This window comes from Accipiter gentilis, chromosome 19 (assembly GCF_929443795.1).
Source record: "Accipiter gentilis chromosome 19, bAccGen1.1, whole genome shotgun sequence".
NCBI classification, from domain to species: domain Eukaryota; kingdom Metazoa; phylum Chordata; class Aves; order Accipitriformes; family Accipitridae; genus Astur; species Astur gentilis.
The window spans coordinates 27040931-27064116 of NC_064898.1; the positions used below are offsets into that span (position 1 = coordinate 27040931).

The 23186-nt window shown below is 49.6% G+C and overlaps 1 protein-coding gene across 2 annotated transcripts in view; it reads right to left on the reverse strand.

Moving 5' to 3' along the window:
• Positions 1-12213: 12213 nt before the first annotated feature.
• The window catches only part of POLD3 (DNA polymerase delta 3, accessory subunit), a 30187-nt gene continuing 19214 nt past the window's right edge, over positions 12214-23186 (reverse strand). The window contains exons 10-12 of one of the 2 annotated variants that reach the window (XM_049823266.1): positions 19362-19459; positions 18436-18517; positions 12214-14758 (exon numbers count right to left, since the gene is read on the reverse strand). In XM_049823266.1, coding sequence (XP_049679223.1) covers positions 14553-14758; positions 18436-18517; positions 19362-19459 — 386 coding nt within the window. In that variant the 3' untranslated portion in view covers positions 12214-14552. The remainder of the gene's footprint in view (positions 14759-18435; positions 18518-19361; positions 19460-23186) is intronic. The other variant, XM_049823267.1, reaches the window with a different exon arrangement.

Genomic DNA, 23186 nt, shown 5'->3' on the forward strand with positions numbered 1-23186 from the left:
ACAGTCACCACCATGTCTTCTGCAGGGAGGGCACCCACTTTTCTACACCCTGACGTAGCCACAGGAGCACTGGCATGGGACATATCTTCCTCCATGGTGCACTATCATGGCCACCACAACTTGCACCAGGAGCTTTGCCAGCTGGATGCATCAACCTCTTCTTGTCATCGGGGCGATTGCTTGCATGACTGGATGGCAGCATGACTCGTGGTCAGATCTGAACATACACCCAAACATCTCCTTAGGATGGACTGGACATCCCTGAAATGTGGTTGTATGATGGATTTTTGGTCTGGAGGCCCAGAGGGGTGCATTTTGGGCAGTCAGAGGATGACAACTAACCTCTGCTCTGGGAAGATGCAGGTCCCAGCTGGGGTGGGGTGGTGAGGTTTAACCCATGGGCTGGAATGGGCACCATGTCTTCTTGCAATGGCCAAGTATGAGTTCAAAATGGGACAAAGACAAAGCCATAGGAGGGGCTGCTGTGAAATGTGGGTGTCCAGTGGCATGGGCTCTGCCCTTGCAGCATCATTTCTCCCTGCAGGTCACGGGGGGAAGCCAGTGTGACTGGCCTGGGAGGGGACATTACATTTGGGCATCCTTTTTGGCTGGATGACCCCACTCCTGGTGTCCCAGGCCACCTGGTGAGGCAGGAGACCCACGCTTCAAGGGTCTTCCCAGGTCCTGAGCGGCAGGGTGAATGCTGCAGTTTGTGTTGGACACCGATTCATGGTATGGCTGTCCCAATGGCTTCCTTCTGCCGTAGCACTGCATCTCACCAGGTCGTCCAGCAGCCCTGGGATGAGTTTGTTCTCCTCCACAGGAGGATGAAAGACATCGTTCCCAAACCCCTGTCCCTCTTGCACCGTCCTGGAACTGCCCTACAGCACAAGAGAGCTCTTCTTCTCCCAGTGGGATGGAAAAAATCGTCTTTTAAGAGAGCGGCCAAGCTAAGGATGCATGTGTGTGAGCAATCCATATCAGCAGGAGTCCTGCTTGCACTGGGAAGGGGTGTCTCCATCTCCGAACGGCATCTGTGATCCCTGTTTACAACAGAAAATGAGATGTTTCTTGATGTTTGTGCTCAGCAATGGTTCTTCCAAGCACTGCTAGGGGTTGGAGCAGGCTGTGCTCTTGGCATGGGGTTCCCGCCGAGCAGCATGATGATTGCTGAGGACTGGGTGAGAGATCTTTTTCATCCTGTTGCTGCGATGCCATGCATCTTTCATTTTTGCATGGCATGAAGACCCACATTTTAGGAAGGATCCAGTCTGATTGCCCTCCAGGACTTGGTTCTGCTTGGAGAAAGCTGGACATGTCACCGTGGGCTTGCATACCGGCTCCTGTCAGGTGGGAACCCATCACCTGGTCCCAGCCCCAACCGCAAGCCCAGCTTTCATCCCAGGGGAGGAAGGTCTGAAGAGCCCAATCCCGTGGTTGGGACCTCTTTCTTGCCTGTCTCCACGTCTTTCCCATGGTGGGCTGCACAGCCACTGGGTGCTGGAGACCCAGGGTGACTATGCCCTCAGTGATGGCTGTGGTGGGATGGGTGGGGGCTGCCGGAAGGGCTAAACTCCAGGACAACCTCAGTAACCAGTCCTTTGACCTCCAGGCATCTGTGCAAACCAAAGGGAACCACAGGGTATTAAACCCTTAGCTCCAGACTGAGATGGACAGGCAGGTCTCCAAGAAACCTATCTGGATGGGAAATGTAGGCAAGTGTCCCCCACCAGTGTCCATCACCATCACCAGCTACCATGTTAGTGGCCAAATTTAGGGGGTTTAAAATATTTTTTTTCCCTGCCTGTCTCTCTGGCTGGTTTTTGCTTGCTGCTGAGCGCTCCAGGCTGCAGTTTGCAGTGGGCAAACGGGTGGGCTGCCCGAGACAGCAGTTTGCAAGCGGGGTTTGGCAGGGGGCTGCAGAGGGACCCGCTGAGGTTCCTCCGAACCCCATCAGGCTGACGGCTCCCATTCTGTGGCAGGAGTATTGGCACTAAATAATGGACGGAAACATTGATCCCCTTCCAGGCTGCTTTTAGCACGTCCCGAGAAGTTAGGCAGACAGCGGTGCAGGCTCCTTCTCCTCGGTGGAGCGAGAGAATCTGGAGCCTACTGACGTAGCAGCCCAGATGTGACACAGAGGAGAGCTGCACATTGTCCTTCCCTCAATGACCTTCCTTGTGAGTCAGGAAGACCCAGTTACACCACAGGCAAAGGCTTTCAATATGTGATGATAGCTGCATCAATACATGATGTGGCTATTAGCAATTGCTACCTGGGCCAAGAGGTTTCTAGGGGAAAACTGCAAAGTCCTTTGCTGACTTCCCAAGATGGATTACCAGCATTTGAAGCTGAATGTGAATGACCAAAGCCAACAAAAAAGGTCAGTTAGAGGTGAATATAACTTGGCCCTTCATCTAAACGACCACCAGCCTGTGATAGATACCCAAAATTACCGGAACAAACTCTCCAGACAGTGTTGATCTGCTAACAAGCAAGAGATTGTATGACTGGCACTGGATTTCCAGATCAGCCTCACCAACTGCTGGCCCGAGGTGACCAGATCCCTAAAGGCATTTGGGTGCCTCTTGCTCTTGAACCTGCCCCGCAGGTCTGAGCACCTTGGTGAAAATCGGGGCGTGCTGGAATCAGAGGGAGTTTTGTCCTTCACATTGGCACGGCCAGGGTTTAACCCTGTGCATCCAAAAGGATTTTGAGGGAGGTTTTGTCTTTGAAATGGCAATTTAACCCTTTCTAGCTGGTCATTGCCTTGCAGGAACCATTTTCCCATGACCCAAATCTTGAGTTTTACCTCTCTTCCTTGGCCAGGCAGCATGTGTGCTGGTTGGGATGGGGATGTCTGTGTTGACTTGGCTGCCAGCTAGCTTCCAAGGGACTTGGTACCCCTTGGGGTCATGTTGCATGTCCTAGGAGAAGACAGATGATGGGCTGCACATGGACAAGTGGTGGGAGCTGGGACTTGCACCTACAGCTAGGTTGTAGCCGATTGCTCTTTCTTTTTGGCGAGACCAGCAGTAGAGTAGCCCGATCTTTGTGTGGGGCTCCAAAGCAAGCCTTGGGTCATGCTCTTACCAGCCTCAGGGTCCCTGTTCCTGGTGGGGGATGGTCCTTTCTCCCCCGGCAAGTTTTGCACCCGCGGGGAGCTGCCATGCTCCCTACACCTGGTCTGGGGAAGAGGGATAACGTCATCTGCAGCTCCTTGGCACAAAAGCGATTGCAAAATACCAGCCAGCAGGCCAGAAGAGAGGCCAGCTGGGGGAAAACTTATGGGTGAGCCCAGCGCCAAGTCTCCCAGCCGGGAATTGGTGGGGAGGGCTCAGGCTCCGCTTTTCACAGAGCCTGTGGTTTTATTCCCTTTACACCAAGGTAAGGGGAGGGAGGAGGCATCTCTTGCAACCAAAAAAAACCCTGGGATTTTGTTTTTCAAACATCTTGGTTTGGGATGGTGTAGTGGGGTACGTCAGTGGAAGATTTTTGGGAAATGACATCCCGGTGTTCCCATGGGATGGACTCAGCAGGGCCAGGGTGCCCTGTGACTCTGTGCGTGCTCCTCTCCCATGTCCTCCTCTTCTTCCCTCTCTCCTCTGTTTTTTTTAGACATCCTAGAGCTTTTTTAGAGGCCCAATAGAGTGTTGTGATGGTTCATGATGCTCTCCAGGCTTTGACATGGGCTCCAGCCCTTGCTTTGATGCCGGCAGGGCAAAGTCTGCTCTGCTTTCCAGTCTGTGGTCCCTGCTGTGAGAGGTGGGGTCTTGCAGAGAAGATGCTGCTTCTTGGTCTTTTTTTCCCTGCAGTGAGTTTCGAAGTTCCCAAGCGCCAGCTATGGCACTGCTTAGCCCACTGGAGAGGAGCGTGCAGACACCCCCACCCCCACCCCCACCCCCCAGTCTTGTTTTCCCACATGAAGGAAAAAACCACAAGAAACAAGGTGGGTGGGAGATGCCCCTTCCTCGGGGTGCCCCCCTGGTTCCTGGCAGGAGATGGGTTAGGGCTTGGATGTCACATCGAAACGCACAGTGCTCAATAGCCACCAGCAGCTCCACGTACTCACCTGGTCTCTATTTGAACCCACCCATAATTTTGGCCTCCGCAAAGTCTTGCAGAAGGTCTGAATTCACTGCTGCAGACCTGCAGGAATGCCTTTGGCCCCTGATTGCTCCTGACTTGTACCCAAGCAAATGAGACCCCTAGCAACTGGGGGTTAGAAATGCTGGTTTGTTTTTCTTTTACAATATTTCTGAGTTTCCATCTCAGGAAGCATTTAGAGCCTTTCTTCAGCCCAGTGGGGCATCACTGAGGGGGATGTCTGACCAGCCCAGGAGACCAAAATGCTGCTCCTCACCCCACAGAAACCAGATTTTCTCTCCGGCACTCAGCTCTGACCCAGCATCTGGCTATTCCTGGTATGGCAAAGCCTTTTTTTTCAGGGTTAGAGCAACTTTATCCACCCAACTGGCAATGCTGGCACGGGACGGACTCAGGTGGGCCATCCCTAGACTGTGGTGGGCAGCACTGCAGAGCCAGCGGGAGTGGGTACATCCCCTCCTTTGGCGGTGGCAAGGATTTGTGTTCCCCCAAACACACACACCACCATCCCTTTTCTGCTCCATCCCTGGGCAGGGCAGAGGGTTTCCATTTGGGGCTGAAGCACCGAAGATCCCACTCCTGCCACCATTGCTTTATCCCAGGTGAAGAACGTCACCTCCAGGTGAAGAACGTCACCTCCAGGTGAAGGATGAGAAGAAGATGGGGACAGCCATGGATCAGGACCAACCCAACCTCCAGCTGCATGCACGGGTGGTAAGCCAGGGATGGGATACGCTGGGATTTTAGAAAAGCTTTTGACAACATCTCCACTAGCATCCTCACGGCTAAAACTGGGGCAATATGGGATGATAGGGACAACCCTACAGCAGGTATCCCAGGGATATAAGGATGGGAGTGGGTGAGGGTGGCTGAGGGTGATGTTGTTGAGCTTCTTTGAAGCACATCTGCCAGCTTCCATCCCACCCAAAGTTACTCCTAAAGTCCTTTCGGAAGCACAGCCTTGTGCTGAGCACCAAGGAACACGGTGAGTGCAGTAAAGGGCTGGAGGGATGGGGTCCCTTGGGCTTGCGTGTGGCCATGTGGGATGAGACGAATGCCAGAAATCCATCATTATAAGAATAATCTTATTATTTGAATATTAATATTTAAACTGTACAGTGAGGCTGGCCGCCCTAGCAGAAGACATTCTGGCAGTGGGTGAGCAGGACCTGGAGCAGGAGCAGCGATGGAGGAGGAGAAGGATGATGATGATGAGTAGGTGGAGGAGAAGGGTCAGATCTGCTCTTGGATAAACAGGTCAAAAGTCTTCAAGACCCAGCAGGCTGGGTGACCCCACATTTAGCAGGTGGGCAGGTGCCGTGGTGGTTATGTGATGGTGTGCCATGCCAGGGGGTGTCAGCGAGTGTCACTGGGGGCTGTGCGCTGTGTGCAGCCCCCAAACCCATGGCAACAACTCCCCAAAACCTGCAAACAGCCCCTGCCACCCATAACACGGAGGGGAGGTGAAGATTTAATTCTCCAGGGGTGGGATGCTGTGTCCCAGCTCCATTGCACCCCAGCATCCCCCGGTGGGTGTAGCATCCCGTTTCAGCCCAGTTCCCGGGGAGGGTGAGGCTGGGAGCGTGGGGCAGTTGTTTCGCTGCTGGAATTCTGATAACATCCCTGCGAGTTAATTCCTGGCATCTCGCTCCTTGGCACAGGGGCAGGCTCCGTGCAGCGCCGAGCCTGACCCTCGGTGACGCCGTGCCCATGGCGAAGGACAAGGAGGGAGCTGCACCAGCAATGGCCACACTGGGCACCCAGTCCGGGGGCTGTACTGGGCACCCAGTCCGGGGGCTGTGCCCCCTTCCTTGGGGATGGCTTGGGGACAGTGGAGCGGCCATTGGGGACTGAGGCTGGGATTCAGGGGGATTAGAGTGGGTGTAGGGCTGAGATCCTGGATTTGGGGGGGGGGGGGCAGGTCTTCCCAAGTGGCTCTGCCCGCATCGCTGTCCACACTGGGGTGTTTCAAGGGCCACGGACAGGCCTCGGTGTGGGGTTGGGGGCTCAGCCCCGGGGACACATTCGTGGCCGTTCCGTGCACCACAGGGGACCTGACAAGAGCAGGGATGTCCCTGGGGTGGCTGGGACCTCACAGCCGGTCCCTGTGCCCCATCCCAACAGCCATGGGTCTCCAAACTGGGGGGACCGGTCCCCACGAGCATCCCTGGCACTGAGGATGACACGATGGTGCATCAGCAGCTGGTGCTGAGCTCTGCCGTCCCCAGCCTCAAGCATCTCTTTCTGGGCACAGGGCAGGGTGACAGCCTCGTGCCAGCCCCCCAAAACCACCCCCTGGCCGTGGGGCTGACCGGTCCCCCATGCCGGGGTCCTCCCCCGCAGCCTGCACCCCCTCTCACAGCAGGGCCGGTAGCCGGGAACCTGCACCAGGACCAGAAGCCTGTTTCATACAGCCGGGGAATATAATAAAATTAAAGCTCATTAAGCACTTAGAGAAGGGTTTGCATTGAGGGGGTGTGGGCGGGGGGCCGGGGGGGCCGTGCATCTCAATACTGGGCTATTTAGAAGGGAGAATTTAATAACAGGGGGGTTGGTTTTTATGGCAATAGATTTATTCCACCTGGGCTAAGAAATACATTCCACATCTGCCGAGCCGTGTAACCAGACTCTAATTAAAATCGTATGCCAAGCGAGGGCCTGGCTGTAAAACACAAAGCTGGCTTTTAGAGCGGCTGGGAACCGCGGCTCGCGCCGAGCCCCGGGCCCGGGGCCAGGCGGCCGCGGGGCGGCGGAGGCAGGCGGTGGTGGCCGGCAGGACGGGCACGGGGCTGGCGGGGAGGATTTTCTGCTCCTCGTTGTCCCCATGGTGGGACAGGAGGGGTACATGGTTCGGGGGGGGGTGGCGGTGAAGGGTGATGTCCGTGTGTGCGTGGGGACCTTGGGACAAAGTGACATCTGTGTGCGTGTAGCGACCATGGGGACAAGGTGACATCTGTGTGTACATAGGGACCTTGGGGACAAGGTGATGTCCATGGGTGTGCAGGGACCCTGGGACAAGGTGACATCCATGTGTAGGCAGGGACCCTCGGACAACGTGATGTCCGTGTGTATGTAGCGACCATGGGGACAAGGTGACATCCATGTGTGTGCAGGGACCCTTGGACAAGGTGACACCCATGGGTACGTAGTGACCATGGGGACAAAGTGATACCTATGTGTGTGCAGGGATCATGGGACAAGGTGATGTCTATGTGCATGTTGTGACCCTGGGGACACAGGCTGATGTCCATGTGTGCACAGGGACCCTGGGACAAGGTGATGTCCATGTGTGTGAAGGGACCCTGGGACAAGGTGACATCTGTGTGTACGTAGTGACCGTGGGGGCAAGGTGACACCTATGCGTATGCAGACACTGCGGGACAAGGTCATGTCCGTGTGTGTGCAGGGACCCTGGGAGAAGTAGATGTGCATGTGTGTGCACAGCGATCATGGGGACAGGTTGACATCATTGTGTGCATGGGGACAGGGACGCCCGTGCGTACGTGGTGACTGTGGGATGGGGCGATGTCCGTTGTGTGCGTAGTGGTCACAGGGAGAGCGTGCTGTCCATGCATAAGTAGTGACATGGGGACAGGGTGATGTCCACCTCTATGCAGTGACCATGTGGACAGGGTGACATCTACGCGTACATAGTGACAGTGGGGACGGGAGTGACAAGTGACCGTGGGATGGGGCGATGTCCATCCACTAGCGACGTGGGGACAGAGCGATGTCCATGTGTATGTTGTGACCCAGGGGACAAGGTGACCACTGTGTCTGCATAGTGACGGTGACACCCACACATGGGATGGACCGTGCGATGGCTGATGTCCATGCACAAGCAGTGCCATGGGGACAGGGTGACATCCATACTTCCACAGATGGGGTGACATCCACGTCCACGCAGCGGCCGGCACTGGAGCGGCCGGTTACCAGGGCTGAAAGGCTGCCCTGTGCGCGCCGTCACGGGACACCCGCGCTGTAATTTTACGGTCCCGCGAAGTCAAGCCTAATATTTACCGAACAAACAGCGGTTCTGTCTCGGGTTTAATAGACCGGTCCTCCAGACAGCGGCAAAAAGCGCCAGTTCTGATGGAGAAACTAATGAGACCTTCGAAATAGTTTGTACGGCAGTAGTGAAGCAAAAAAAAAAAAAAACCCCAATGCACTTGATGCCAAGGAAAATACACTTACCTAGTAAAGCATGAGTAATAAGTGGCACTTTTTACAGTGTGAAGATATAACTTTTCATGAAAATACCAAATAAGGCTCCGCGCGAAAGGTGGACGGCCTTTCTATTGATTTTTTTCTTCTCTTTTTTTCCTTTCTTTTCGTTCTCAAGACGCACGTGTGTTTTCCCCAGCGCCCGTTTTGCAGGAGCCTGTTTATGGGGCCGGGCTCCCACCACCCCCGGCGCAGCCCGGCTCGGGTTCCTTCACTGTAAGATGAAATGAGAAGGGAATGGAAAAACAGGAGCTGCTGTTCTGCGAGACTTTCTATTTTTAAAAGGTTAAAAATATCTATTTTCAGACACCAGCCCAGGAAGCGCTGGGGTGAAGCGACGCGGCGGGACATGAAGAGTAAACAAGCACTGGGACGTGCTGGGCGGTGCGGGAGCCACAGCTCCGAGGATGCTCATGGGGACAGGGACATCATGGGCCACCACGATCCATGGACGTGGCCGCAAGGAGATGCGGGGTCGCATAAAAGGGCTGCAGGGCTCAGCACCAGCGGGGATGCTCTGCCCCAAGGGAGGATGCTCAGCACCAAGGTGGGATGCTCAGTATCCCAGATGCTTAGCACCATCAAGGCTGGATGCTGCTGAGCCCTGAGGAATGGTGCTCAGCACCCAGGGAGATGTTCTGCACCCAAGGGAGTGCTCAGCCCCCATGGAGGATGCTCATCATGGAGAAAGGGTGCTCAGCCCTGAGGAAGGATGCTCAGCCCCCAGGGGGGATGCTCAGCCCTGAGGGCCCCAGGGTGCTCAGTACTGAGGTTGGGGGTTGCTTAGCACCCCAGAGGGATGTTCAGCACCCAGGCAGAATGGCTTCTCTCCCCCAGCATCATGGTCCTGGTGGCCTCATGACTCAGTGAGTGGGACGGGATGCTTGGCTGCTGCACTTGGTACCGACCACAGGAGCGGGCTGTGGTACCCACCGTGGGAGAAGGATGTGGAAAACCATCTCCAAAATGCCCCAGATGCTTTTCCTTCCTGCATGTTGCAGCTTTGCTCCCATATCCTCTCTACCAACTCGAAGGTCCTGATGATGCTCTTTGGGCTGACTCTTGTTAGTGGCTGTGCCCTGGTACTCACCCCTCGGACCCACCTGGGCACCATTTGCTGTGTTTTTCTGTTGCAGACATCTAACAGGCCACACCGCAGCCCAACAGAGTGGCAATGTCAGCAGACACCCTGCAGGGAAGAGCCAAACCTCAAAGGACACCACATCAGGGCTTAAATATTGTTGCTGTGATTTTGCATGGCTGCCAGTTTAATTTCCAGACTCGTGGATGCTGGATGGGACCCCTCAAGGTCTCCAGCCCCAAAGCAGGGACAGCTTTGATGTGAGATCCAGCTCCAAAACTAGAGCAGAAGCTCAGGGTTCTCACAGGCGAGTTGTCCCTGTTTTCCAAACTGGGAGTTTTTGGGATGCTCCAGGCAGCTTCCAGGTGCTGAACCCCCTCCTCTGAGTCCTGCAGAGGACACAGTTTAAGATAGGAAGCCTCTTAAAAAGAAATCAAATCATGAATTAAGACACAGGATTTGTGTACTGGTCCTGGTAGGACATGGACTGAAAACATCAAATAATGGCACCAGCAACCCTGGAAGAAGTTCTACTAAAACTCAGCATCTGGTGTCTTGTAGCCAGGGGACACAAACATGGGCAGAATCACCCATAACCTTCCTTAAAACAGTCAAAGATTGGGGATGGGTGATGGACTGGACCTTGTCAGAAGTCAGCGTGGCCCATCTTGGTCCAGGGACAGCACTGACTGCTCTGCCCTGCCCTGGTGTGACACTGGGAGCTGAGACAAGGATTAAGAGTCTCCTGTGGGGAGGTTCCATAACTCATTTGGACTTCAGCCCCACTGCCCTACATTTAACCCTGTCCTTCAACCCAGTCCCAGCCCATCAGCCATGTAGGATCAGCAGAACCACCTCCATCTTCTCAAAAGAAGCCACCAAAATCTTTGAAATAGTGTCTGTAGAAGCAAGTCGTAACCCTGAATTTATCTCAGCCGCCTGTCTTTACCCTTGCATAGTTGTCGGGTCATGAATTGACAGCTTTTGGTAGCAGGAGGGATATTTTAGGTCTTTAAAGCATCGTGAGCCCTAAGGGGCTGGAAACGATGGTTCCTCAGGAGTGCTCTCCCAGCTCCCCGTTTCTCCAGTGCCTTTTTCCAAGGCTCAAAGGAGCTGTCATCGGCTGGTTCAGCAGCAGTTTCCTCAGGCTGGGGATACTGGTGCAACAGGCCATGCCGCTGGCTATGGCTACAAGCCGCTTTGCTCTGATGGGAGGATGGGTGAAACCCTTCCCCCCAGCAGGGAAAGACCGATTTCAGAAGGGGAACAGAACAGAAAAGACACCAGAACTCATCTACCCAGTGCCACATGCACAAAACCTTTTCCCTTCAGCTCTCTGGAAAAAAACCCACCCCAAAGCGACATAAAACCAGCAGCATCACACCGCTTGGGGCTGGTTTTAACCACTGATTTTAACACTTTTTAAATCCTTCCCCAGCTGAAGCGGCCACCACGTGCGACAGCGCTTGGGAGAGACAGATGGGGCGAGAACCACCATCGAGCTTCTGCAGGGATCTCGGCATCGAGGGCCACAGACGCCGTGACCTGCTGCCACCGAAGCGGACCTCAACGTGAAAGGGGGAGTACCCCGAATCCAGCCCTCGTATGCACCCTGGGGTGCTGCAGCACGTACCCCAGAGCCGGGGAGAAACAAGGCACTGACGTACAGCCCTGGCAAGTGTCCTTTTTCCCCTCCACGGAGCTGTTTTTTGCTTCCTTATAAGGCCCTGCTGCTCCATGCTCTCCTCTCCGGTATCTGCGGCCGAGCTGGCATCGCCTGTTGGGAGAGCAAAACAATTCCCCGCACGCCGCTGCGACACCCTCTTGCCTGGCTCGGCTGTGCTGCTTGCCATTTTGTTATCCTAGGTTAGCACCCAGCAGCGCTTCCTGGGAACCATCCTCTGGTTTTTGTTTGTTTTTTTTTTTTAACTAGATAAAGGCCAGGCAGCCCCAGAGTGGGAAATGCAGAGGGTTTTTTTTTCCTGAGCAGGCTCTGCCCTGTGGGAAGGAAGGCTGTAAATCAGCTGAGCTGTCTCCTGAATAAGGGATGGGGATTTTTTATCCCTAGGAGCAGCATTTCTAACCCCTTACCAGGGCACAGGCAGTTGCTGGTTCAGAGGCATCTTGTCCAACAGGAGCTCAGTGCGTCAATAGTTTTACCCCAGAATATCTGATGGTGCAACTTCTTCAGCTTCTCATCCCACCTGGAAAACAAGGAAGAAGCTTTCTCCATCTGAAAAAAAGGCTTTCAGGGAGCCTGACCAAAGAAACACTATAAAATGCGTTATTTAGCAGAGAATATTAAATGAACAAACATCCTCTCCCGCTGCCTCTTTTGAGGCATTGCTCTTCTGAGGGTGGAAGGGAGATGCAGGGGGAAGACAAGGGGAAATCCCTAAAAGGTTTCTGTATCGATTTCTGTACCTCCAGGATGAGGTTTCGGACTCTGAGCACCATCAATACCGAGTCTTGAGCCGACTTGCGAGGCAGGAGTCACATTCCTCGCTTCCAGAGCTGCTGCCTGGCTCCGAGCTGCGCAGTGCCACCAGCTGCCAAACAGGTGACATCTGCCTGTGACAGCAAGAGGGAACCTTTTCCTTTTAACCAGGAGCTGGGGGGACCCAGCCCCATTCCTCACTCCCACACAGCACTTGGGGACGCTTTGGCCTCACCAAGGGGGCATCCAGGGACCTGAGGCCCCCCTGGGGCTGGCAGCCCATGAAATACAGGAGTGTGGAGTATTAGATCATGATTTTTGGAAGTCTGAAGTTCGCCTATGTCCTGCTTCTTCAGACATTAAGTCATTTTCCTGAGGAAGTTGCATATGACGTTGATCTGGTTATAGAGGGAGTCGGGGTGGAGCAGCAGGCTCCAGCTAGACCATGGTAGAGGTGAGGTGCAAGAGCACTAGGACACTATGTCCTGTCAACATCTGCCACAGAAATCAGACTCAAGGGGTCAGTTCAACACAGATCCTGATAGTTTGAGATGTTCTCACCCACATTTCAGATGCCCTAAAATGCTCAGTTTAATGCTTCCAGCCCTGGTTTTGATGGAAGAACTCTTTACCCATGTCACCAGTGCTATTCTTCCACACAGTCAAATGTTACAGCAACCACTGGAAATCAGGATGTAGCACATCTTTTAATGAACAGCAAGGACAAAAGAAAAATCTGTATTTAATGTGTTTTTGTTACTTATCATCACTTTTCAAAACACACCCCCATTTCTACCAAGAAAAAACAGAAACACTACAGCAGTATTTTTATTTTTTTTTTAACAGTTAAATTTTCTTCAAAGAAGTTAGAACAAGGTTGTTCATTCTTTCCCCATGGACCTTTGCTGCCCACAGCACTCCAACATACCATGGGAGCATGAAACCTTTTTCACCTTGTGCAGCAGGCTCGGTGTTTGGATGTCTGCAAGGACCGTGCCAATTCTGCCTTCCCTCACCCATCTTCCCATTATAAGTCTCCAATTCAGAAAGTCCAGAGTTTAAGTTCTTAACGCTTCTGAGGAGCTACATGGGGAGAGTGCTGAGCTATGTATGAGGTTACCCTTGAACAGCCCCGACAGCAGCGATCCACGCAGTGAGCAGCTGAACCCAGCCAGCCAGGACACAAGCACGGGCACAAATCAAGAGAGATCACTGGTTTTAAGCAGATCCCCTCACATCTGTTCAGGATGCAAGCTGCCTAGGGTGACAGTCAATTCACCAACCCAATCTCCTGGTCAGAACGAGTGTGTAAATACACTCTGTTGGCCCTTTTACTGGCCACAGGTCAGAATACTTTCAGCTGGGTACACGAAGACATTTCTTTCTTGGTCACACTCTTTAGACTTCATCTATCTTTCTGCCAACCACAAACACTTTATAAACCAATACGTGCATACATATCCGTACGTACGTCGGCCTAACACCACTCAACAACTGATGACATCAGTTGCCCATTTGGGAGCCTTCACCAGGCCAAGCTTCAGAAATGCTTAGCACCCATCCTCTGGAAAATCTGCCCTTTTACATATATCTATCAAATTTAGCACCAGAAAACCAGAAGGCATCCAAAATGACGACTCATTTCTGATTAATGGGACTGCAGTGCTTTATTCATCTCCAATAACTGGTTCCTCAGGACCATTCGCTGTGACACACTTCCTTCAGCAGGCAGATGACGAGATGTCCTAGAAAACAACTCTTCTGTTGTCTGGTTTATGCCTGTAAAACAACTTCAGGCAACCCAAAACCTACAAAACCAGAAAGCAGCATGCAATTCTTCACAGACAACGACAGCAGGTACCTCACTGGCGTTATCAGAACTGCCCTCTAATCACCCTTCCCTTTGACTCATTAACTTTCAAGGTTAAAGATAGAGTTGCTTGCCCAATAACAGCGAAGCCTTCCCCCAATTACACTGGAGCCAATTGTGTGGGAAGCCTCAAAGATGTTTTTGCAAAGACAGAGCACCAACAGTGTCCCGGTCTATAATTAGGCATCTGAGCAATTTACAGAGGATATGTTCAAGGAAGAAAAGAGTAAGAGAATTTTATATGCCCTGCTTTGTCCAAAAAAAGATTATGAAAGGCAGAGCAAAAACTATTTACCAGTCTTAGGGGGAAAATTAAGTTCACTTCATTCAGTTAAAGCTGAAGCAGATGTTCAATATTTGTGTGTATGTCTGAAGACCTGCTACATTACAGCTTCTAACCAACGTGAACATTTAGATCAATCTAGAGATCTGGGGGTGTAAAAAGAGGGAAAAAAAATGCCACAACTCAACTCCTAATTTAGTCCATCTACCACTTGTGGAACAGGCTTCAGCACTGAACAGGTGAAAGACCATATTAAAAAAATAAAATTTCATGTGAATAGATTAACAGTCTTTCAAGAGTTCCTCTAGATTTTGCTTCTAGCTGGTGATTCCCATACTGCTTAATAAAGACGACTGAAATTATTGCAGTAACAAATAAAACTCTTCTCTGATACAAAATCTAGTCCAGAGGGCTTACTTACACAGTAAGCAAGATATCTTACGTAACTGAAGATTGCATGTTGTTCTCCTCCAACGCAGCAGGTTTCAGAAAGCCACACAAAAAGAGAAACACTCCCAAGCTGCCAAGAGGACCAGGAGAAAGACCCAGTTCATTTCTTCTGAAAAAAACCCATGATGGAGACCTGTTTGTTGGCTCTGTTGGCAGTGGCTGCCCCTTTCTTCAGGTTCTTCCTTTCTTCCTTTGGTTCTTTCCTCATAGGAAGCACAGGCTGTTTGTGTGCAGCTGGTGGCTTGGACTTGGCAAAGTCATCCTCGCTATCCGTACAGGATTCACTCTCGTAAACCTTCTCCGTCACTGGTTAAGAGAGAAGAACAGATGATGATGGTTAAGCCTGTGTACCAAAGAGCAGAGACCTCCCCACTGCAGCCTTCCCACTGCGTTTCTGGAAATAAGCCTTTTGGGTTCAAGGAGTACAAGCCAGACACAGGAATTCAGTCCATTGCTCAAGGTTATGCAGTAGATCCAGACGACTGGACTGGCTTTCCGTATACCTAGTCAAACTGCCTCCCCTCTTTCTTAAGTATAAGATGGCACCTCTAATGTCATCCAGGTCTTTCAAAATAGCTTGGTGTCACCACACACATTCATTTCCAGGCCATATGCACACCTTAAACAGCAGCAGCCCAAGGGTACCCACTCAGAAGGGCTCTTGAGAGGAGAGCTCCCTCTCCAAACCTATCCAAGCATTGCCTGCTTCTAGAAACAAGGCCCAACTGCGCTGAAGACCATCAATTCATCTTGCAGAGGCTGACAAGGAGCTATCAAAAAGTGATAAAACTGAATGAGACCAGAGTCTGTAGTTTAGCATTAGATGATAGAACACCTATTTTATGGTTAAAAACCACCATTCTGACTTGGTCTGATTTCCACAGGGGCCAAAGCAATCAGATTGTCTTGAAATCCAGACAAGACAACCCAGAGACAGACCCAGCCTTCACTCACCAGCACTGCACACATCAGACAGCCGGGGAGGAGTAAAGCAAACGTAGCACATCTCAGAGATGAGAGAAGGAGCACAAAACCTTGGGGGCAGCTTCTTTCTATACAGGTGGGCAAGCAGGGCAAATATAAAGAAATCCCTTACAAAAAATAAAACCAAACCCGTGACTGAAATCAAGGGCTATGACTGAATGGGATTGCCAGCTCACTGCTGTCAGCATCCAGTGATGGAAAGCTAAGGGATATAAAACAACGCTCACGGAAATTAAACTGGAGTCAGCTCCACTGATGTAAGCCATCATTAGATACTAGTAAATGTTGTTATATCAGCTTTCCCAGCAGTGCTCTGGTATTCTTCTAGTAAGCCATTTTTCTTTAGCAACCGTATTCTTTTAAACAGATGTCCTAACTTCCCTTCTTCTGGGAAACTGGCTTTTACTTGTATTAATGCATCAAAATAAATAAGGTTTTCTACATAACCAGAGACCGGGAAGAGGAATGGTATGAAATCCTGCTCTGCAGTGCTAGCAGATGCTCAAACAGGGACTGTAAACCTAAGCTAACCTCCTTTCAGAGGCAACGGGCTTTTCAGTGAGCAGCTTTAACAGACCACTGGCCACTTACTGAGCTTTAAAAAGTTGTCACGTTGTTACCCCTGTCAGTAACTGTTGGTAACTCCAAAAGCGTGCACTTAATCCCCTCCAATTGCAAGATAACACAGTTTAGATCAAATTTCTTTTACTGAGATCTCAGCTGAACTTAAAAATTCTGTATTTGCAGCAGCTGTGGGCACACAGGTAGATACTTAGCAGTGCTCAGCTCACAGCCAGACTGGCTAAATCACGATAACTCAAATTACATGAGCTCTAACTTAAACCAGTGCTGTAAGACAAATTTACCTACAATGTACACATATATATTCCAATATACAAGTCCTTGTGTGTCCCTTCAAACTTTAGAAAGTACAAGGTATAAATGCACTAGCTTAAACCTCAGTAATTCCCCTTCACTATAGACTAAGAGCAGGCACTCAATTGAGTCACAGCTGATGTGCCTTGTGCTTAACTCCACAGATACTTTAATTGCTCAATTTTCCTCAGGGCTAATCCCTAAATTGGTTTTGCTTTTTGACACCAATTCCTTGTTATTGCAGCTATTGTGAAAATGATCACTTAAAATCACGGAGAAATACAAAGTACAGCCTAATCCTAATGTTAGGATTTAATGTCTCTTGAAACCCAGTCCTTGTTTAAAAAAAAAAAAAAAAAAAGACAGCAGGAAGAGGGGGGAAAAAAGCCCCTATAGTTCAAAGAATAACAACAATTTACATTAGCCCAGGAGATTTGCAAGTTATTTAGACTTCAAATGATTAGGCCTGTGCATGGAAAGGGTGGGGAAGGGAGGGGAGGAGAGAAACTGGACAATAACCAGACAGCAAGTTCTGCACAACAGACTGGTAGGTTTTTAGTACAGAAAGCAGCATCTCCTCCCTACCCAGTTCCTCAGTATCCCAGCTCCATCCCTCCCTCCTCCCTAGATGATCTGTCTCCCAAAGGCACAACTGGGGCTTGCATTTCCCTTTTCATAAAATGGTAGTGGATATGAACTGTAAAACCAAAGGTCTGGATTTCACAAGAGACTATTAAACCCCTTGGGGTTAGGGAGAAGAGAAAGAAAGGCAATCTTCCCAGCCCTGATATGTTTGCAAAAGGCTGAACAGAAAGAGAAGAGCACTCTTCGCTGGAAGCTGAACCCGGAACAGTCATTACTGCGAGCTCTGGACACAGACCTTGTTCAACTCAACTCCCCAGCTAACGCTTTTTTGTTCCATTTTCCTTCCAAGTGTTTTAATGGTTCTATCTGGGATGGGAGAGCAAAACACCCCATAACGCAACTAGCCAAAGCAGTCAATAACTTTGTGCAAGTCCAATTTTTTGACAATAATCCAGTACTTAAGACTTCAGTTACTAGCATAGCCAGTTGCTGAGTGCTAGCTTTATATTTCTTTAAAGGAGACACACAAAGTTAATAGGAAACATAAGATACAACTACACAGACAGGTGCAAACAGACACAAGCTGACTCACGTCCAGGCAGCTCCAAATCTGGGCCAAGCAAGCCTGTATCTATCTATGCTTATGCACAATGACAAACCTGTACAACCACAACAGATCTTCTCCTAGAACTGGCTGAGCTCCCTTGACATCTACTCAGATCAGCAAGGCTGGAGAATGTTAAGCATCCCATACAATTGAGCTGACAACAGCACTAAAAAAACCCCCACATTCCACCCTCTTAAAATTTTTAAAATCTTAAACAAAAAAAACCAAAAAAAATATTCTGAACTCCTGCAGCTCTACTTCAATGTCAGGACACAGAGGAGGACACAAGCACAGTAGTGGTATGCAGCTTTCTCCAGGTCACAGGAGGAAGCAGTGTCCAGTCAGGCTGGAATTCAAAGCCTCTGGCTCTCAGTACTTCTGTAGAGACTCTCTTCCCTGCTGAAAGCAGAGCCATCCTTATCAGAAACAGAAACCCTCTCAAGGATTTAGGCCCCAACTTATTCCTTGTTTATCTGGGATACTTGACGTTTATATTAACATATAATCAAGCTCTGCTGCACAGCTCTGGATCTATCCCCAAAAGAAAAAGAAAAAAAACCAAAAAAAAACAAGCCACACTTCTCCCACCCAGAATTTATCCTCAAACCCAGACCTCTCTCTGCACCATCTTTAAAAGTTTGTGTCTTTGGAAAGGAGAGCAAACGAAGGAGGTGCTCATGCTGGCAGGAGGGAAGGGAGAAGAACTGAAAGGAAATCTGTGAATAATCAAAAAAGAGTAAGGATTCAGCCCCAGCTCCATGACTCCCTACCCAGGCCTTCACCAAAAGGGCAGTTACCTCAGTCTGGGAGCATGAGGTTGAAGGGGAATAACAAAGTGATTTTGTGAACCTCTTTCAAAGCCTGGGAGAGGCTGGCCTGTAAAAATCTTCAACACATCTTCAATGAAGTCAGTTCCACTGAGGTATCTTACCCATGCAGCCTTCCTCTTCGTCAATAAACATCTTGGATTTCAGCACACGCTTCCGTTTCCTCTTCTTCCCTCCAGCTGAAACCTGAAGGACATTGCGATATTGTGAGAAATCAAGAGTCAAGACCCCATGCGCGTACACAGGTCATAAAAGCATCAGCCCCAGGAGTGAAATCTATTCTCTCTAATGAAGCTGAGCATGGATTTGATAACTAATTCTGTCCCTTCCCAGGATATCCTAGTCTCATTTTTGCTAATGCCACAATTTTCCCCATCCTACCAGGACAAATTTCAGAGACACAAAATACAACTTAAAGGAGACAGCAAGCTTTCCTGTCTGCCAGCACAGGGGGTACATCCCTTTTCTGGGGTCTGTAACATTTTTAGTTATGCGAGAAGGTGGCACTGGGGTTCCCCAACATACCTCTGAAGAATGAGGAAATAACAAGGTGTGCGAGACTTCAGAACCCCTGCTGTGACAAACAGCTGGACTTTCAGCAAAACTATGCCTGTTTTCTCAGCTCAGAGGTTAACTTCTTGCCAATCACAGCCCACCACCCTTACGCAGCAGCTTCCCTGCGATACAAGGTTGAATACCAAGAGTCTCTGGTTTCATTTCTGGCTCTGCCCTGACTCCTGAGGCCAAGATTCAGAGGGAAGAGCATTCAAATACAAGCCACAATTCATAGAACCATTAGGAGGGAAAAAAGAGAAGAAAATAGAAAACTGTGCTGTCAGCAGAAAAGCTAGAATTTAAATAATAGTCTAGAAAATGAATGAACCAGTGAACATGGTGGATTCTTTCAAGCAGGATGATGTGATGGACTTGACAGGCAAACAGGACCTCTCCCTTAGCATCTGAAAAGTGGCTGGGCAATCCCCATCAAGTCGGATAAAAACAGAAGTTAATCACCCTAACATGCTCTTACCTCCGTGGATGCAGGCTCCAGTTCAGTTTTCAGAGCAGGTACAGGAGGTGGAGATGGAGCTTTCTCTTCCTCAGGCATGGGAGATGGTGGGATATCTGCTAAGATGATGAACATCTTGATAGTACGTGGGTCTAATGCCCCCTTGCAGCTACCCTTTTGTCTCAGATCACTTCATTTAACTCTGAGCAATTGCTTGTAACCTGTATTCAGATCAAGGTTTACAAGTTCTCACTCAGATTCGTTTAATTCAAGTCAGGACAAATCATCCAAAGCAGTCGGCCTCCAGCCAGACAGCTTGTCCTGTGCTAAGGTGCTATGCACTGCAGTTCCCAAAGGAAGGAGGATGGAGGGTGGGATAGGATGGGAAAAGTGCATTTCAGATTTTTGGTAAACCAAAAATCAGTTCCACCAAATTAAAAAGTAGGCACAAAACCTGGTATGTTTTAGCCATATATTTCACTTGCTCATTAAAAAGAGGGACTGTAATTTGTTTAGAAATTGAAAGAGTCAGGGTTTAAGACTATGCATTCCCAAGTCACTGGATGACCTTAGTTTCTCTACCTCTCCCCCATTCGTAAAACAGTTACTGCTTCACAGGTGGTGCTACACATCCCAAACAATTCATGCCATTAGCTTGGAACTACCTTAATCCATGAATTAAGTGCAATATACTATTACCCATCCTAAAAGATTGTTAAGGGACACCCCAACCTTTCATTTGTAAAACAAAAAAAAACCCAAACCACCCCAAAAAACTAAGCCCATTCTCTCATCTGCCATCATCTATGCTGTCCTCCTGGTGCAAGGACAGAGAAAGTGGAATCCTTTTAATGCCTGACCTGACTGAAATGGTCAAGGTCACCTTCACAAATTTGTACAGAGCAAAACCAGCTCTGGAGCCTCCACCAGCAGTGTCAAACAGGGCTTTAGTGAGACTAGCAGGGCTTATAGACAAATGAGAAAGCCAGGGTCACTCTTCTGTGGGGCTGGCAGAGGGACAGAGCCGTGACGGTGAAGAAAAATCAGCACAGGGCAAGAGGGGAAGGAGCAGCACCTTGCACCACGCAGCAGGCACCATGACTAATCTAAACGGCTTTAAGGAATCCTCTCCAAATCCAAGTGAGAAACGCTGCCATGCAAGTCCTCAAATGTGGGGGAGAGCTAGGAACATGGGGGAAGAAACTCCTCATCTGACCTATTGCTTAATAACAACAACGATGCTGCAGGACGGGAGGACAGAGAGCCTGCTTGGCTTCTCCTCCCAGCTCTGCTGGCTGTAGCACTGCATTCATGCTGTCGTTGTAACACAAATTCTGGATCTGTAGCTGTCCCAACCGATTAGGTCAGTGTTAAGAGTTATGACTGTGCCAGGCATATGGCCAACTGACCTTCATAGGTTAAGAAGGGCTCAAGTGAAACAGTGGTTGGCTGCCAAGGCTAAATAATAAATTACATTCTTCAAACAAGGACTCAGCCTCCTAACTACTTCAGTAAGCGAGGCACAGAAATGCAAACAGAGTGGGATAACATGACTCGGTATTTCACCTTGCTCCAAAGAGCTGGATCTGGCAGCTGTGCAAAGATAAAACCCAACAACGGATCTGCTCTAAGGTGCTAACTGCTGGGGCAGCCAGGACCACAGCCGAGGAGCTGCAGGGAACTCAAAATTCTCAATATTTATCATAGTCTCACAGCAACTGCAGGCTGAAGCGCCCGTATACTGCACAGCACCAAACCTGCTTCACAGACAACCCAGGCTGGCCACATCAATTTGGAAATATTTTTAAGAGAGCATAGGCTGAGGGCTGAAAACCAGCCTGGTGAAAAACTGCCACCTCTGGCATGCTCAAGCAGAGGCTGCTGAAGGTATTTTCAGCATGTCAACTCCACTATGCTTGCTTGGGGGAAATTTGGGCTTTTTTTCAGCCTCCTTCAAACAAGTTCTCCCAGTTTTTGGCAGGCAGAAGGCACCTTCTCCCCACGTCAGTGTTTCGGACTACCATCAAGCTGCGTCTCTATTACTTTATTATCCTCTTCTAGCCAACACAGCCCTCTGACATGTGATAACTCCTGAGTCAACCTCTAGCTGCTGCCCACAGTTTACTCAACAGCAACAGCTGCATGAAATGGATACAAGTTGGGCAATTGGATGTACCAAAGATGTAAATCCTGGCTTTGTTCAGTTTGCTCTGACCCTGCCTGGAAAAACTGTGAGAAGCTTTAGTGCTTCTGCTGCGGCTCTCCGAAACCGATAGAGTTTGTAGGTTACAGTGCCACTGAAATCACCCTCCAAAGTGGCTGTAAAACACTTGTCAACACAGCGAAACGCTGCCTGTGTTGGTATAGCTGAAGCTGCCAAAACCTCCTGTCCTCTGTGGACACACTTGTGTAGTTTATTCTGGCACTGGAAGCAAAACAACCTGCAGTGACTAAGGCACCCTCATACCAATATAACTTTTTAATGAAAAATCATTTAAATGGAGAGGATTGTGCCTTATGCCCTCCCTGTATTTTCAACTTGGTACAATGTGCTGACACTTGTGTAAGAAGAGCTTATTTTGGGCTAATTTCAGTACATTAAGAACAGACTAATATAGAACAACACGAAAGACTTGCCCTGACATAAAAGCACCCATACAGTGCTTCGCATCAGTCGTATGGACCCAGTTTCAAACCCACAAACTGTCGCTAAGTCTGCCTGAAAAAGGGCAGTGGTTTTACTAGCAGTTACACAGGTGGAGCCCTGTCTGAACGCCATTCAATCACAGCAATGGCTGCGGACAAGCGTCCCCTTTTATCTGCAGCTGCACCCGCAGGAAAGGTTAGCACCCCTGCCAGAGGCCATGCCTCCTTGAGTTGCGTGGAGCAGCCTGTGCAAGCACCTCCTCGTTTGCTTCGAGCAGAGGTCAGACAGGTTAGCGTGGCGTGTTAGCATAAGCAGCAGCTAGACTGTTAGCCTTTGGTATCTGCTCTGGTGGTGTAGCTTCCCATATTGCACTTTGCATATTTAAAACTTACCCTTAAATCATCTACGGGTGAATTACGCAGGTGGTGGATGAACCGTGCCCTGTCTGGCAGCGATTTCCAAATGCTGTGCAGCATATGGTGCCTTCCTCCCTGCTCCCAGAGGGATGCAGTGTGGAACAATGTCACTCCAGGCCCCATTTTGCTCACTGATGCTGCTGATTAAAATTGCCCCTGCTCTCTGGAGAAACCCGTTTCCAACCTTTCCAAGGGTAAACACTCTCAAAGTCCAGCTGCTGTATGGTTTTTTTTTCTTCATTTGTTTCATCCAACTTACATTCTTATACTTGAATACAGAACATAATATTGCCTACATTACCAGTTTGGATTCAGTATGAATATTTCAAAGAATTCAAATCTATCTTCTTTCATCCAGTTGGATTTAGAAGGGCAAGCAGCAGAACCAAATGGCTGAATGCAGACCTCATCAGGGTGGTTTGGATAGCCATTAGCTTAAAAAGGAAGAAGAGAGAAGCTCTCTCGATTCTCATCTTTCCCTTTTGAAAGGTAATAGTTCTAAGCTAATCTGAGTAATATACAAATTTATGTACACACACTATAATTTCCATAAATTTACAATTCTAATACACAACACAAAGCTGATCCTTAACATAATGGAAAGAACAAAGAGGACTACAATGCAGGAGGAGCAACAGTGGTGACAAGAAAATTCTCCAAACAGAAAGTCAAACTTTCTGCATATATCTCCAGTATGTTAAATAGGAATAAACCAAAAATCAACCCTCCGTAACAGACGAGTGGGTAGGTAGCCTTACTTGTACTGTTTTCAATGTCTAAAGC